The following is a 13,419-nucleotide window of genomic DNA, read 5'->3' on the forward strand; positions in this document are numbered from 1 at the left end:
CCAGCAGGGTAGGTAAGTACTCAGAGGGGGCGGGGCTCCAGCAGGGTAGGTAAGTACTCAGAGGGGGCGGGGCCCCAACAGGGATAGAAATGTCCTCAGAAGGGGTGCCTACTTGCAGTGCCGCCTGGCACTCCTCTAGGAGGCCCTGCACCAGGTAGTACTTGGCCTCTGCTAGCAGCTCCTCGATCTCCCGGCGGCTCTCGGGCAAGGGCACGGCCCCGTCTCGAAGGTAGTTGAGGATGGTCCCAAAGTGCTTCCCGCAGCGGTCAATGAGGATCCAGCCTGCAGTGGGGAGGGAGGAAAACTAGGTCAGCACCACGACTGGGCGCTGTCCCCAGACTCCTGTGCTTGTCACTGTCAGCCCGTGCCACCCCAAGGCTCCTGAAGCCTCCAAGTGCACTCTGAAGGACCTGCACATAACCGAGAAACCAAAAGTCTGACTTCCGCCTTGGCCACTTTGCCCAACATTCCCGACTGTGACCCACGACTTCTCACTGCAAGTGCTTATGAACCCGTGACAGCAACAGGACAACAAACAGACTGTCATCCGAGGGCTCAGTCATCAAGAGCGGGAGAACGGGCTTCATGGGATATGTAAACTGTTCCACCTGCTGGCCAGCACCAGGCAGAGGGGAAGGGCTGAGAAGGGAAGCCCATCCTTCTGCTCACCAGAGTCCTCTCCAGCTGCCACTGGCTTACTCTACACAAGCCTACTGGGTTTCAAAAACCCCGATCCTATTATGTGACCTCTCTGGAAGGTGTTCAGAGGAGAGGGCAGGCCTGGAGCCTGGTAACAAAGAGGCACCAGGAGGAGGGAGAAAGGAAGGAAGACCTGTGATCTCTCACGAGAGCGTGGGAAGCTCAGAAGCAGTCTGGGGAGAGGTGGGGGAGGCTGGTGAGATGGCTCAGCAGTTAGAGCCCACATGGCATTCCCAGTCATCTGTGACTCTGTCTCAGAGCACTGATGCCCTCTGCTGACCTCTGTGGGCACTGGGCACTCTGGTGGGACGCAGACACACATGTAAGCAAAACGTCCATACACGTCAATGGAAGTCTCACAGCCAGAGGGGACGGACGCCAGAGCGGTCACCCAGAGACCCCAGGCAGAGGGACTTGACCACACCTCCTGACTGAGCGTGGTATGGCGGTATACATAGGACTGGGATCCCGCTGTCTCCTCTGCTCTCTGTTGGGTGAAGAAACAGACATCTCTACTCCTGACCCCACTGTGTCCTGCCCTGGGTCCTCATACCTGAGCCCTGAGCCAGGGACAGAGGACAACAAAAGTATCCTTTTCATGTGTCAACTCACACCTGCCCACCCCCACCCCGGTCTCCCATACCCAGCCTTTGCCAAGCGGCCTCTCCTGGTTTTAGTGCTCCCTGAGATCCCATGATCCCCTCCTGTCCCTCCTCCGACTGCTGCTCCCACACCTGTGCTAAAGGCTGGTCTCCATTCCCAGCCTTCAGGGGAAAGTGTCACAGCGCTGTGCTTCCTGCCTGGGGCATGAGGAAGAATGCCCCGTCTGTGACACAGAGTGTATGCTAAGCAGGCTGGGAGGGCAAATCCTCCCGCAGTGACCCCCGGCTGCCATGGGAGCCTCTTTCTGGATCTGAGAAAACAAGACATGCACTTACTAGTGTACACACTCCACAGCACGCAGTGTGCGGCTGGCGGTCCAGGCCGGTGGCCAGCTAGAGAACGCACCCCTTCTCCAGAGTGTGGCCTCTACTGACGCAGGCAAAAGTGACCAAGACGGCAAGTGGGTCTGGAGCCGGAAATTCAGATTTTTTTTCTGTCAATCTCCTCATTTTAAAAGGATGGTAAACTAACTTAAAAAACAAAGAGTTCTCAATCCATCAAAAGGTAAGTACAACATGCATATGTGTACAGGTTGAATCAGCCTCCATGCCTCGGGCCTACAGCCCCCAAGTTCCTAGACCGAATGCTGACACAGTATGGACTGACGGTGTTAGCCTCTGGACTGCTCGTCTAGGGAAGACTCGTTCCCTCCACTTCCACAGACACAGAGTTCCCAAGATGCTTGGGGGCACTGGGAGGGGGGGCGCAAGATCCAGCCACTGAGAATAAAGACCCTCAGGCTCCGAGAGGAATGGCGGTCAGTGACAAACTCAGCTGACTGGAGAGCCTGTGTCCTCCTCCTTCCATGCATGATCAGCTCGAGCTGCTGGGGAAAGGCCAAGAGCCCCCAAATCCATTCCTCAAGTGACAGCCCAGAGTTTCCATAAACCCACAGCAGACGGGACGCTGGGCTGTGAGTCAAGAATGTCAGGAAGTGCTTGTGGGGAGGCGCTCTTGAACAAATAAGGGCAACGGCTCGCACACCCTCCATGCGGTTTCCATTAGCATTCTGACTTGAAATATTCTGGTCGCTTTCAAAGCAGGCATCGACCCCTCACACAGCTCAACAGCCTGCACGGGGAACCGCAAGCTGCCATCAAGCGGGCGGCCTTGGAGAACACAGCATGGAGGAGAGCTTCCAGGGCCATGGGGACAGCAGGATTAGTGCAGCCCAGAGGCTCTCACTCCAGGACATCTCAGCACCTAGCACAGTGGTGACAAGCAAGGGCCACTGTCAAAACCCAAGCTCCCACGTGCCTGATCCATGCTCAGTATTCCCCTTAAGCTCTGTCCCGAGGTCCCACAGGATACACAGTGCTGACACACAAGTGTGACCAGAGGCTGGCCTCTAGGCAGCACTCAAAATTAACCACAGGTGTGTGACATTGAGCATATCACCTCGGGATACTGCAAACACCAGACCCCAGGACTGAGTCTCTGTGGCTTTCAGGGGGTCGAGAAGAGAGGGGGTTCTGGGGTGCAGGACTACTGGCTAACATCATGTAAACACACCAGTGTTTCGTCTCTGGGGAAGCTTGGGTGCTCCCTCTCCTTCCCCTTCTTTAGAAAGCTTCTCTTTACATCTCTGAACAGCCCAGTCTTCACAGTCACTTGGACATACCTGTACAGACCCAAAGGCCTGAGCCTGAGCCTCAGGGCAGACCTGGGAGACAGAGCCTGTCCAGGGCACTGCAAGGCACCCAACTGTGACAACCAAAAACATCTTTGGCCATCTCTAAATATCCCTTAGGTCACAGACAGCATCAACAATGCTTATCTGAGAATCGCTGACACATCAAGAGCCCGTGGAGGGGCTGAAGTGCAAGACAGTCGAGTCTAGCAAGTGACAGCTCCCAGGCCCTATTCTCAGTCCTTGGGAGGTGGGGGGAGGAGACAGGGAAGAGAATAAGTGGTGGAGGGAAGGAACAAGGAAGGAGGCAGATCCTAACAGGAAAAGCCACACGTGAACGTAGAGGTACTGAAGAAAGCTGAGGTCAGCCAGACAGGGAGAAGTTCTCTACAAACGGAACCCACAAGGAAACAGGAGTCAGAGCACGCACATCTACAGAGCAGCAAGGTGTAGATAAGAAAAAGGAAGAACTTACAAATCAGATGCAGTCAGGCAGCTAAAAGATGAAACCCAAACCAGTAAGACAGACGTACAGCACACAAGAAATTAGGAAATGCAAGAAACAGACCCCGGGTCAGCACAGCTCCTTGGCAATAGTTAAACAGTCAACAGAGCCCAGTGCTGGCAGAAGGCTAGTCCACCGTTGAGGCCTATGCACTGACAGAGCACCTGAGAGAAAGCTCTGGCAATACCCAGCACAGAGGAGGACACGATTCCCAACTGTCTCTGGGAACGAATGAGGGAAGGACAGCTGTAGGAGCAGTGGAGCTGGAGGCTGGGAGGCAGGAAGGGGAAGTCCCGACCCTTGTCCTGCTTGCCCGGGGGAAGTCGGCATTCCCAACATTGGACACTGGACACATCTGTGGGGCCATCAAGCGGACATGCTCCACTAGCTGCAGGACGTGTCTAGAAGGAATGGCTCCACCTTGGGGAAACACCTGAGCAGGGACTACTTACTCAACGTCAGCAGCACAATGCTAACTGAACAGGAAAGCAAAGCACTGGTGAAGCCACACGAACAGCACACTGCTTACTAACTCCACAGCAGTGGCAAGCATGACACCCAGACACACGCAGCTCCCCGTCCTGACTGCACACTGGACTCGTCTGGGGAGCACACTGTGCCAATGGCCCGCCAGGACCCAGACAGAAGCTTTGCAGTCCTTGGGTGAGCAGACTGAGCTGCACTCAGGACCCCAAGTCAGATTAATGGCGGCCATGAAGTAGGAGGGAGGCAAAAGACACGCACCAGGGGCCACACTGTGTCAGTCTCCTGACTTTCTTCTAAGGGGATTGCATGTAATAAAACGGAAGAGTGCTTCAGCCTAGTCTCTCCACTCCCAGATTCTGAAGGCGTTAGTCAGAGATCTGAAGCCATGGGGAGTTGGGGCAGGGAGGGTGCAGTGTCCAGGCTCCAGGAACAAAGCACAGCAGGCTAGCCCAAAGAGACATGGAGGGGCAGGAGGGCAGGGTCTCACATGTGGCCTTGAACTCTTGATCCTCCTGCCTCCACCTCCTGAATACAGGAATCACAGGCATGGGCCATCACTCCTGGGTTTTTATGTGGTGGGGGGGAGGTGCTGGGCAGGCACTCAGAGCCCACAGACTGAACCCGGCTCCACGCATGCTAGGCAGGCACTCGGAGCCATGATCCCAGCATCAGAATTTCATTCTTACTGCAAGAGCTGCTACACAAACCCTCTGGGCCACTGGAGACGGTTGGGGCTCAGAGAATTCTGCGGCAGCCAGAACAGAACTTTTCAGAGAACTCAGGGAAAGCCTGCTCGCTGCCAACAGGGCCCCTCAGAAAAGGAGTCCCAAGGGCGCAATTCCAAGCACATCTACTCCTGAAGGGCAAGATGGCCCCACGGAGGCAGGCTTCCATCCTCCTCCTTCAGGCATGCTGATGGCTCGGCTCTCAGAGCATCAGCACTGACCACGTGGTTCAGGTAGCAGGGGAAGCCACTCATCGAGGCCGCAGTGCTGGTATCTGGCAGGTGAGGCAGAACTGGCCCCATGCCTGACACAGGAAAAGGCATCAGAACTGTTAGCTGTGTCCTTGCCATGGTGAGCCAGGGCTCAGGCCTGGAGGAGCCTCCCACACTCAGGCTGTCACTGGGGAATCGTGTGCACATGAAGTGGCCCTCAGGCAAGTGGCAGTGGCACGGGGACACTCGCAGCAGCCCAGACGCAGGGCCATGCCTCAAGCCACAGTCTCTCAACCACGCTCCGGGGATGCCTACCAACATGGCACGTGGCAATGCCAACACTCCTAGGACTGTCCTACTGTGGGTGAAACCTCCTCCTCTTCTCATGGGAAGCCCTACTGTGGGCCCCTCTCTCAGCTGCTGCTCTTGACGTGTCTTAGAGATAGAGTCTTTATGTGTGCTGTGTTGAGAACACGCATGTGGTGCTCACAGACGCCAGACGGCGTCAGATGCCCTGGAGCTGTGAGCTGCCTGCCTGTCTGTCAGTCCGCTTCGAGCACTGAGCCATGTGTCCAGCCCTGGCATTTCTGTTTACAGCAAATGTCAGTTCGGCAGCGATGGGCCCCACACTAGGATGCTCCTTTAAGATGTGTACGGTCTATTCCTATTTGTACCTAAGCACGTAGGTCAGGCTATGCAGTGTCCTCCAAGGGCAACAGGATGGCTCTGCCTGGCATGGGTTGATGGCTGAGGTCAGAACACCAGCCTGACAGCCAGGCCTCCATGGGGTTGCTGAAGGGCTCTGGCACCAAAGCAGTAGCCAATCCATCCACAGAGAATAAGAACCAGGGATCTCAGGGACAGTAGCTGTATCTCCTTTCCTAGCCCAGAAGCTGTGGAAGAAGACGTTAACATCTTCCTCAGGCCAAGGGCTGAGTGGAAGATCAAAGGAAACAATCACCAAGAGCTCTGAGAGTTCCCAGAGGGGAGGAGGCCTGGCGACTGATGTGATGTGGGACAAAAGAGGCCATCCTTAGCATGAGTCTAGAACAGGAGTAAGATGGAGGTCCAGACACTGCCCAGCTGAGTGAGGCAGGCTGGGAACCACATCTGGTTTACAATAAGGCCTTGGGCCACCCCGTGACAGCTTTCCCCAAGAAGCTTCCTCAGCCTTCAGTCCTCTTGGAGCCGCTCTTCCAGAACCCAGCCTAGACTGCATTAGGCAGAACCGAATGGCAGTGACCCTGGGTTCTCAGATAACCTCGGTTTCCTGGTACAGCTGGGGTGCCATTGTCTTCATTTCCACAAACACCCTGCAGTGTGGGGTGTGACGCAGCAAAGGGCACCTCCCGCTCATAAAACACTCTTCTCTGAGTGCCAGCACTTAACTGCAAGGGAATCAGCACGGGAAGGAAGGTACCTGGCCCTGTTTTATGGAAGCAAGTGAGGAAGAAGCTTGCTCAGAGTTACACAGCAGACCTGCTAGGTCAAGACCAAGAGTCCTTATCTGCACGAGTGACTGCTACTCAGTCTGGTCTCAGCTCCAGCACCACTTCCTCAGGAAGCCCTCCCTGACCACACCCTCCAGACTAAGACTAGTATCCCCAAGATTCTCAGGGCTTCCTGCACACAACTGTGTGTGTGACTGCCCTCTGAACGGACAGAGGCCCTCAACCACTAGTGTGTCTGTGGCACTTAGCAGCCAGCATGGCAGGCGACTCACCTTCGCTGTCAGTGAGCACTTCCATGCGCCCACTGAACATGGCCTTCAGCATGGTGTCCTGCTTGGTGAGCGTCTGCATGGTGGTGTAGTAGAGGGCTCCCCCCACGTTCAGCTTCACGTACTTGGAGCTGGGACTGGCGCCCTTGAAGGAAGTGGTGCGGGTAGCAGCCGCTGGCACCGCTGAGCTCAGCACACTTTCTCCTGACATCTCTTCCTGCCAGAGAGGAGACAGGGTCAACACACCGGCCTGCCCCACTCCTTTACCTCCAGAGAGGAGACAGGGTCAGCACACCGGCCTGCCCCACTCCTTTACCTCCAGAGAGGAGACAGGGTCAGCACACCGGCCCACACACATCCTTTACCTCCAGGCTGAGCTCACAGCCAGATGTTGTGTGGTTTGGCCATGCATACACTGCACTCCCCACACTGGTAACTCAAGAGCTCAAAAAAACCTTGGCTTTCTGGTTTCTCTCTAAATCAGAGGCTAACTAGGCCAGGAGGACAGCTAGTGGCTGCTGGAGGAGAGGAGCACATCCCTCGGCCCAGCCCGAGCCACACTTGGTCTCACAGGCCAAGACCTGTAGGCATAAGTTTGTCTCTAGATCGTGTTGTGCGATGTCCTTCATTGGCGTCCACAGCACCTGGGCTGCATTTTAAGGCAGCCAAGGCCATGCCTGGGAGGCTCTACCCTTCCATATGGCTACACAGGGAGCAGCCGGAGGGAGGGACCATCTTTTAAATGGATTCCAGATTAAGGTGTTTTTGTGAGCTAGGCAGGATCCCTACTCCCTCCCAGGGGGAAAGTGATCCTGAGCGCGGCCGGATGAGGAAGCAAGCTCCGAAAAGGAGCAACTTCCTGCCCTCAGGTCCCACGGCAGTCCAGGCAACACTGCCAGACCTGAGGGACTTAGATCACGGCTAGCGTCCCTTATGTACATGAAGCTGAATCTAACAAATGCTAGAGCCTGAGATGTCCAGATGTGGGCTGGATCTGCTAACTGAATACAGGGCGAGAACTGAAAGAGAGAAAACAAAGCAGCCCCCACAGACACCGTGGGCTGCCAGCACTGTGAGGCCTTGGACAACATCAGAGCTTCACCAACACACTAAGGTGCTCTGCGGCCATGCTGCTGCGGCACAAAAACAAGACCATCCCACTAACACACCCGAACACAGAGGACATGATCGTTATCCAAAATACAAAAATACCCCCAGTCTCCTGGCTGAGGTGTAATCCTTCTGCTGACCTGCCGACTGTGGGTCTTGGTGCACTGCCTTCAGGGGCACACCACACAGAAGGATGGAATTAGCTGCCTGCTGACAGTATCTCTGAACACTCCTGCTCCTCTTCCTGAGGGACCTTCCACTCTCTCGCTGTGAACTGGAGGTAACCCAGTCATAGCGGGCACGGATGTACACCTGCTATCTTTTGGCTAGAGGGCATTGACAGCACAAAACTTCAAGCTACCTGAAAAATGATGGCTTTCCTATTTTTTTCTTTTTTCTTTTTTCAAGACAAGGTTTCTCTGTGTAGCCCTGGCTGTCCTGGAACTCACTCTGTAGACCAGGCTGGCCTCGAACTCAGAAATCCACCTGCCTCTGCCTCCCAAGTGCTGGGATTAAAGGCGTGCACCACCACTGCCCGTAGGTTTTCCTATTTTTATCAGAAGGACTTTACACAGTAAATGCTTACCACATCATAAATGGCAAAGCATACATCTTTTTAACACATAGGAGACAAAGCAGAAGCAACTCCTTGCAGTAGAGACAGTGAGCAAGGGACAGGACTAGAGTTTAAGGTTTTCCAGTTCTTCTGGCCCCTCTCCCTCAGCCCCCACTCCAGGGCAGTGGGAAATCACAGGTGGAGAACCTGCATCACAGCCCTGCAGAGCGGAGGGGAGCAGAAAGAATGGCCCCTTGCAAGGGTTTCCTCAAACAAGTGTGTGTGTGTGTGTGTGTGTGTGTGTGTGTTTTCTCTAAAGCTCAGCTGGAGTTCTAAAGTCTATGGCATGATGCAAAGGAAGAAAGCAGGACACCAAACATGGACACGTATACACACACACACATATATACAGAGCTTTCAAAACAGTCCCCAGAAATGCTGTATTAGTAGTCATGGTCAAACACATCCTCCAGAGACATTGTACATGGGTGGCAGGATATTCTAGGAGTAAAGCATTTCCTAAAATTTTGATGACGGGGGTGGGGGGTGGGGTGGGGTGGGGGGAAAGGCTTACAGGTGTGTGGTAAAAGGAAATCTGTCCCAAATTGGAAATATTTTTCCATGTTCTTTCCAGATACAAACTTGTAAAACACACACACACACACACACATGCATATATATTGTCTGTGGTACAGTCTAGCATCTTCATGGTACCTGATACCTTGAACAGGACATAAATCCAGCTGTGTACGTTGGTGCAGACACTCGGCAGAGAGTAAGTCATTCTCTCTGTGTGGAGATAGGTGGCTGTTGATGAGCTTGTGCATCTGTGCCGCCCCACTCTGACTAGAGCAGAGAACACTGACACTCTAGATGTATGTATGCCCATGACCCCTGACCACTAACTTCTACCACTCTATGGCATCCGCAGTGTGAAGGCAGTATTGGTCGTCTTCATTCTATGGCCCACAGAGGGTCAGTGACAAGCGTGCAAAGCACATGGTCAAGGCTTGCCTGGCCCTGGGTCGTCCGTGAAGCTTGCCATATTTAGACCTATGACATGGAAGATAGGACAAGTTCCATCTCATTAAAAGAAAAAGGCTGAAAGATAAGCAGTGTGTTGTTCAGGTGTTTCCAGACTCATGTTCAAAGCCCCAACCCGGCCACACACTGGGGGAGGAACATCGTGGGGAAGACATCCGACTGTATCCCAGCTCTCAGAGACACTGGCTTTCCCTCCCCGCTGCTGCAACAGGCCAGGTGGACAGAAAGCACTCGACACAGCCATAGGCTGACTAAACACTCCGGCAGAAAACACTCAAATTGCAACTGTCTGAGTCTCAAATCATCTCCTCTTCGGAGACTGTCTCCAGCTATGAACGACTGAAGGCCAAAGGCACGGGGGAGCCTGAGCCACCAGATGAAGCAATGAAAGACTGGAGACTTCCCAGAGTCCCTCACCCCAACTAGTCAGCCTGGTGCCTAACGCCAGGAGAGACCCTTGGAGGGCAGGTTCTGGCTCTATCCACTATCGGGGCGTGATGGTGACCTGAGGGCATGGAACAGTTGCCTGCCACAGCTGGCTTCTCTGCAGATACCGTTCCCTGCCTTCCCCACAGTGATGCTGCCCTTCCGGAGGCTGACTTCATGAGTGACTGAGGGTGTGGGAGAGCACATTTGGTACCAGTGAAAGGGCTGTTGGTTACTCAGCTGTGAGATGTAGACTCAGTCACAAGTTCGTTCTGGTGTGACAGGAGGATCTAAGGCCCTTTCCTCCTCGTCTGCTTGAAGATACTGTTGCCCACTAAATGTTGGCTCCCCCTGGCCACACACTGGAGCTTTCAAAAGACATTAATGTCTTCGTCCTACTCACACAAATTCTTCTGTTATCAGCCTTCTGGGTGTGGCCCATGGAATAACTTCTTTAAAAAAAAAAATTCCCCCAGCTGGATCTAATGTGCAGCCAACATGACAAGCCTCTGTTCTAAATGGTGCTGTGCCCCTTAACTTGGCTATAATTAGCTCTGTGTGGTCTTGAAGAAGCTCTCTAACAAGCCTCTTACTGTTGGCCCAGTGAATTCCTGACCCACATATAAAAACAAACCAAAGCATCATAAGTAAAAGTCTCATTTCACAGCTATTTAAAAAAAATCAGCTGAAAGAGAATTGTTGACCGTCTTTTGTTGGAAAGCCAGACAAATAAGACAGGAAAAAACAAACAAGCAAAACACAGAAAATACCAACTCCCTGCACACTGTCTCCTGTCAGCTGAGGGAAACCTGACGGTCGAGCCAAGCTGGACTGCTGTTTCAGGCCGACACTTTCTGTGCAATGTTCGCAAGAGCTACTGAACCTAAGTCTTCAGTTTCCTCCTTTGTAAAACAGACTGTTAAAGCCAGAATCTTCCAAATACTGTCTCTTCCAACCCTGCCTCAAGAACAGAGACAAAGCACGGGGCACCCAGTCCTCCTACTTAATACAGCCTTCCCGAACTCCTTAAGACCAGGCGTTTTCAACTGGAGATATTAGAGTTGCCTGGGCTTCAAGGCTCTGCTGCCTGCCTGGGTTAGACCCCAGGCCAGCAAGGAGTGCTGCTGCCCGGAATTTGGGATTCAAAGGCTCTTTCAGGTGATTCGGATGCTAAGTAAGATTAGACAATCTGTTTATCTAACAGCCGCAGGGATCTGAGGGGAGTTCTTCAGGCGGGTTGCTTAAGAGGTATTAATGCACAGAGGCTAAGCTAACCTGAGGTTTCTGCCACAGTGCGGAAAAGACAGCAGCTCCATTTGAAGCAAACGAGGTTGAAAGAGGCCAATATCTCAAGCATTTTGCCCCGCACTTGCTCCTAAGGTAGTTACCCCCAATTCCAAGAACCTGGCCCAGCGGCATTCTCCTGCTTTTGAGCACACTTCTCCAGTCTCATGAGGGTGTTGCCAATCCTGCTTACTAGGGAAGCTAGGAATTAGAATCGTGCCGGCGCTCTGGTTTCAAACTCCTCCGTGTCACAGCCGAAATCATTCATGACACGCAGAGATTATAAAAACACCCTGGTGAGCCCGGTGCCCAGATTGTCTGCTGTTAGGGTTGAAAACATAACAGCTTTTCTAACTAACAAGTTCCCGGGATATGTTGCTAGTCCCGGGACCTGTTGGAGATCTATCTCCGAGTGCTGCTGGCCTCCTCCTGCCAAAGTGTTCCTTGTTTTAAACAAAACAGAGCTGATCAAAGCCCAGTACAGGCTGGGTCATTTGTCTTCGGTTTGGGACTGATCTCGTAGGTGAATGGCAAAGAAGGCCTGGGTTGATATTCCACCCCCATCCCCACCCAAGGACAAAGAACCATTCAAGGAACAGACCCTAGAGAATCTCCAGTAAACAGAAACCATCCCATAACCCAGACAGCCACAGCTGACATCCTGAGATTCCCGGGGTGTGGTCACCTAGGGCCTCAGCGGAAGTGATTAGGTAGGTACCCAGGTGCCACTTGAGGCTAGACTCTGTGGACAAGATACCGCGACCTCAGACAGCTGGCATGCCTCCCTAGAATTTAATGTCACCAGTCATCTCGCTCCAGACTTGTGGGTTCAGAGGACCGTGTACGCCCCTTCCTCTCTTGCCTGGTACCCAATCACTCAAGACACGACTCCCAGACGCCAAACGCTCTCGGTTCCAAGGATACCCGCTCGCCCCTCTCCACACGACCTCCAATCCCCATTTTTCCGCCCCGAGCGTCTGTTTTCAACGCCGTCCGCCTCTTTGTTCTGACAATCTCCCAAGACCCATCGCCGATCAGCACTCAAGACTCGGGGCCCGTTCGCTCGCTGCCCGGCGCATCTCCGCAGATCCAGACGTCCCTTCGTAGACCCCCAGCCCCCGGCTCCTTTCATCCAAAAGCCCTTCCCCCGCCCCGACCTCGCCCGCACGCGCTACCCAGCGCCCCACCGCTACCGCGCCCGCTCCAGCGCGGCCCTCCCCCTCGGCCTCGTCGCCACCCGTCGCCCTCGCCCACCCGAAGCCCCCCGACGGCGGCCACGGCCCTCACCATGAAAAGTCGGAGGACGCCGGAGTCGCCAAATCCGGACTGAGAGGCAGGAAACACCCAGCTCACTCAAAGCAGGGGGCGGAGGCGGGGCCGGGGCGGGCACTTCCGTTGTCCACACCCCACTTCCGCCCCGCAGAGGGATACCTCTTAAAACGTCCCCTGTAGCGCTAGATGGGGGACTCTTTTTTAATCAAGCGCTCCCGCTAGAGTGGGTTCCACCTCCCCTTAGCCGAGTCAGGCTTTTTAATCCCACTTCTGGATGTTTGTTTCTCCTTTTCGGCTGATAAAGAAGGCGACAGGATGAAAAGGGGTTTTTTGTTTCCCCCCTCCATGGGCAAAGAAGTTATGCGGAACTGTTGTTTCTCGGAACTGAATAATTGCTTCCAGGCGGTGTTCGGAACACAACACCCGGGGCGAGATGGCGGCCGGGCTTCGGCCGCTGCCCCGGGTCTGGCGGAACTCGGGGGTATCGGGCTGAAGCGGCTGTAGCTGCGGCCCGGACCCCGAGTACGGGGGCCTCGAGCGGATAAAGATCTCCGGAGTGAGTGAGAATAGGATGGTCGATTCTCTAGGTGGCGGGGCCAGGGACTGAGGGAGGTTGTCGGGGGGCCGAATCTTGGCTTAGTGAATTCTGAGAGGAGGGACTGACTTTCCGACTTCAGGGATCTCCGTGGCTTCCTCCCATTGATTTTCGTGTTAAGGCGACTGGCCTTACTAGCCAACTGAATCTGGGCGAGACGGACTTGTTATTGTGGTTGTTGATGTTGTGAAAGGCGTCGGGCCTCTGGATCACCCCAAGTGGAATTGGAGCCCTGTGCACTCTCTGTGTGACCTTGGGTGAATCCAGCCACATCTCTGACCCTCACTTTCCTCCTCTGTGAATGGAAAAATTAGATTGCTTTACGGAGATTATTTTATAATACGTTTTAGTGTGGTTCCTGACGGCTCTTAGTACAGAAAAGCTTGATCGTATTTGACTTCAGCCAAGCCACAAGGGTGCCTGGCATTTTTAACTTCTCTTTGTGTTTTCTCTCTCTCTCTCTCTCTCTCTCTCTCTCTCTCTCTCTCTCTC

At 54.0% G+C, this 13,419-nt stretch overlaps 2 protein-coding genes across 4 annotated transcripts in view; one reads left to right on the top strand and one right to left on the bottom strand.

Annotated features, from left to right (window-relative positions):
• Positions 1–12,405, bottom strand: part of Kctd10 (potassium channel tetramerization domain containing 10) — a 19,125-nt gene extending 6,720 nt beyond the window's left edge. For 2 of the 3 annotated variants that reach the window (XM_028765474.1, XM_028765473.1), the window contains exons 1-3: positions 12,348–12,405; positions 6,644–6,857; positions 113–282 (exon numbers count right to left, since the gene is read on the bottom strand). In XM_028765474.1, coding sequence (XP_028621307.1) covers positions 113–282; positions 6,644–6,857; positions 12,348–12,350 — 387 coding nt within the window. In that variant the 5' untranslated portion in view covers positions 12,351–12,405. The remainder of the gene's footprint in view (positions 1–112; positions 283–6,643; positions 6,858–12,347) is intronic. The other variant, XM_028765475.1, reaches the window with a different exon arrangement.
• Positions 12,406–12,748: 343 nt separating this feature from the next.
• Ube3b (ubiquitin protein ligase E3B) overlaps positions 12,749–13,419 on the top strand; it is a 44,130-nt gene continuing 43,459 nt past the window's right edge. Inside the window, exon 1 of the mRNA XM_028765548.1 lies at positions 12,749–12,888. The gene's annotated coding sequence lies outside the window, so the exon portion shown is untranslated. The remainder of the gene's footprint in view (positions 12,889–13,419) is intronic.

Source organism: Grammomys surdaster, unplaced genomic scaffold (genome assembly GCF_004785775.1).
Source record: "Grammomys surdaster isolate TR1022 unplaced genomic scaffold, NIH_TR_1.0 164, whole genome shotgun sequence".
Lineage (NCBI taxonomy): Eukaryota > Metazoa > Chordata > Mammalia > Rodentia > Muridae > Grammomys > Grammomys surdaster.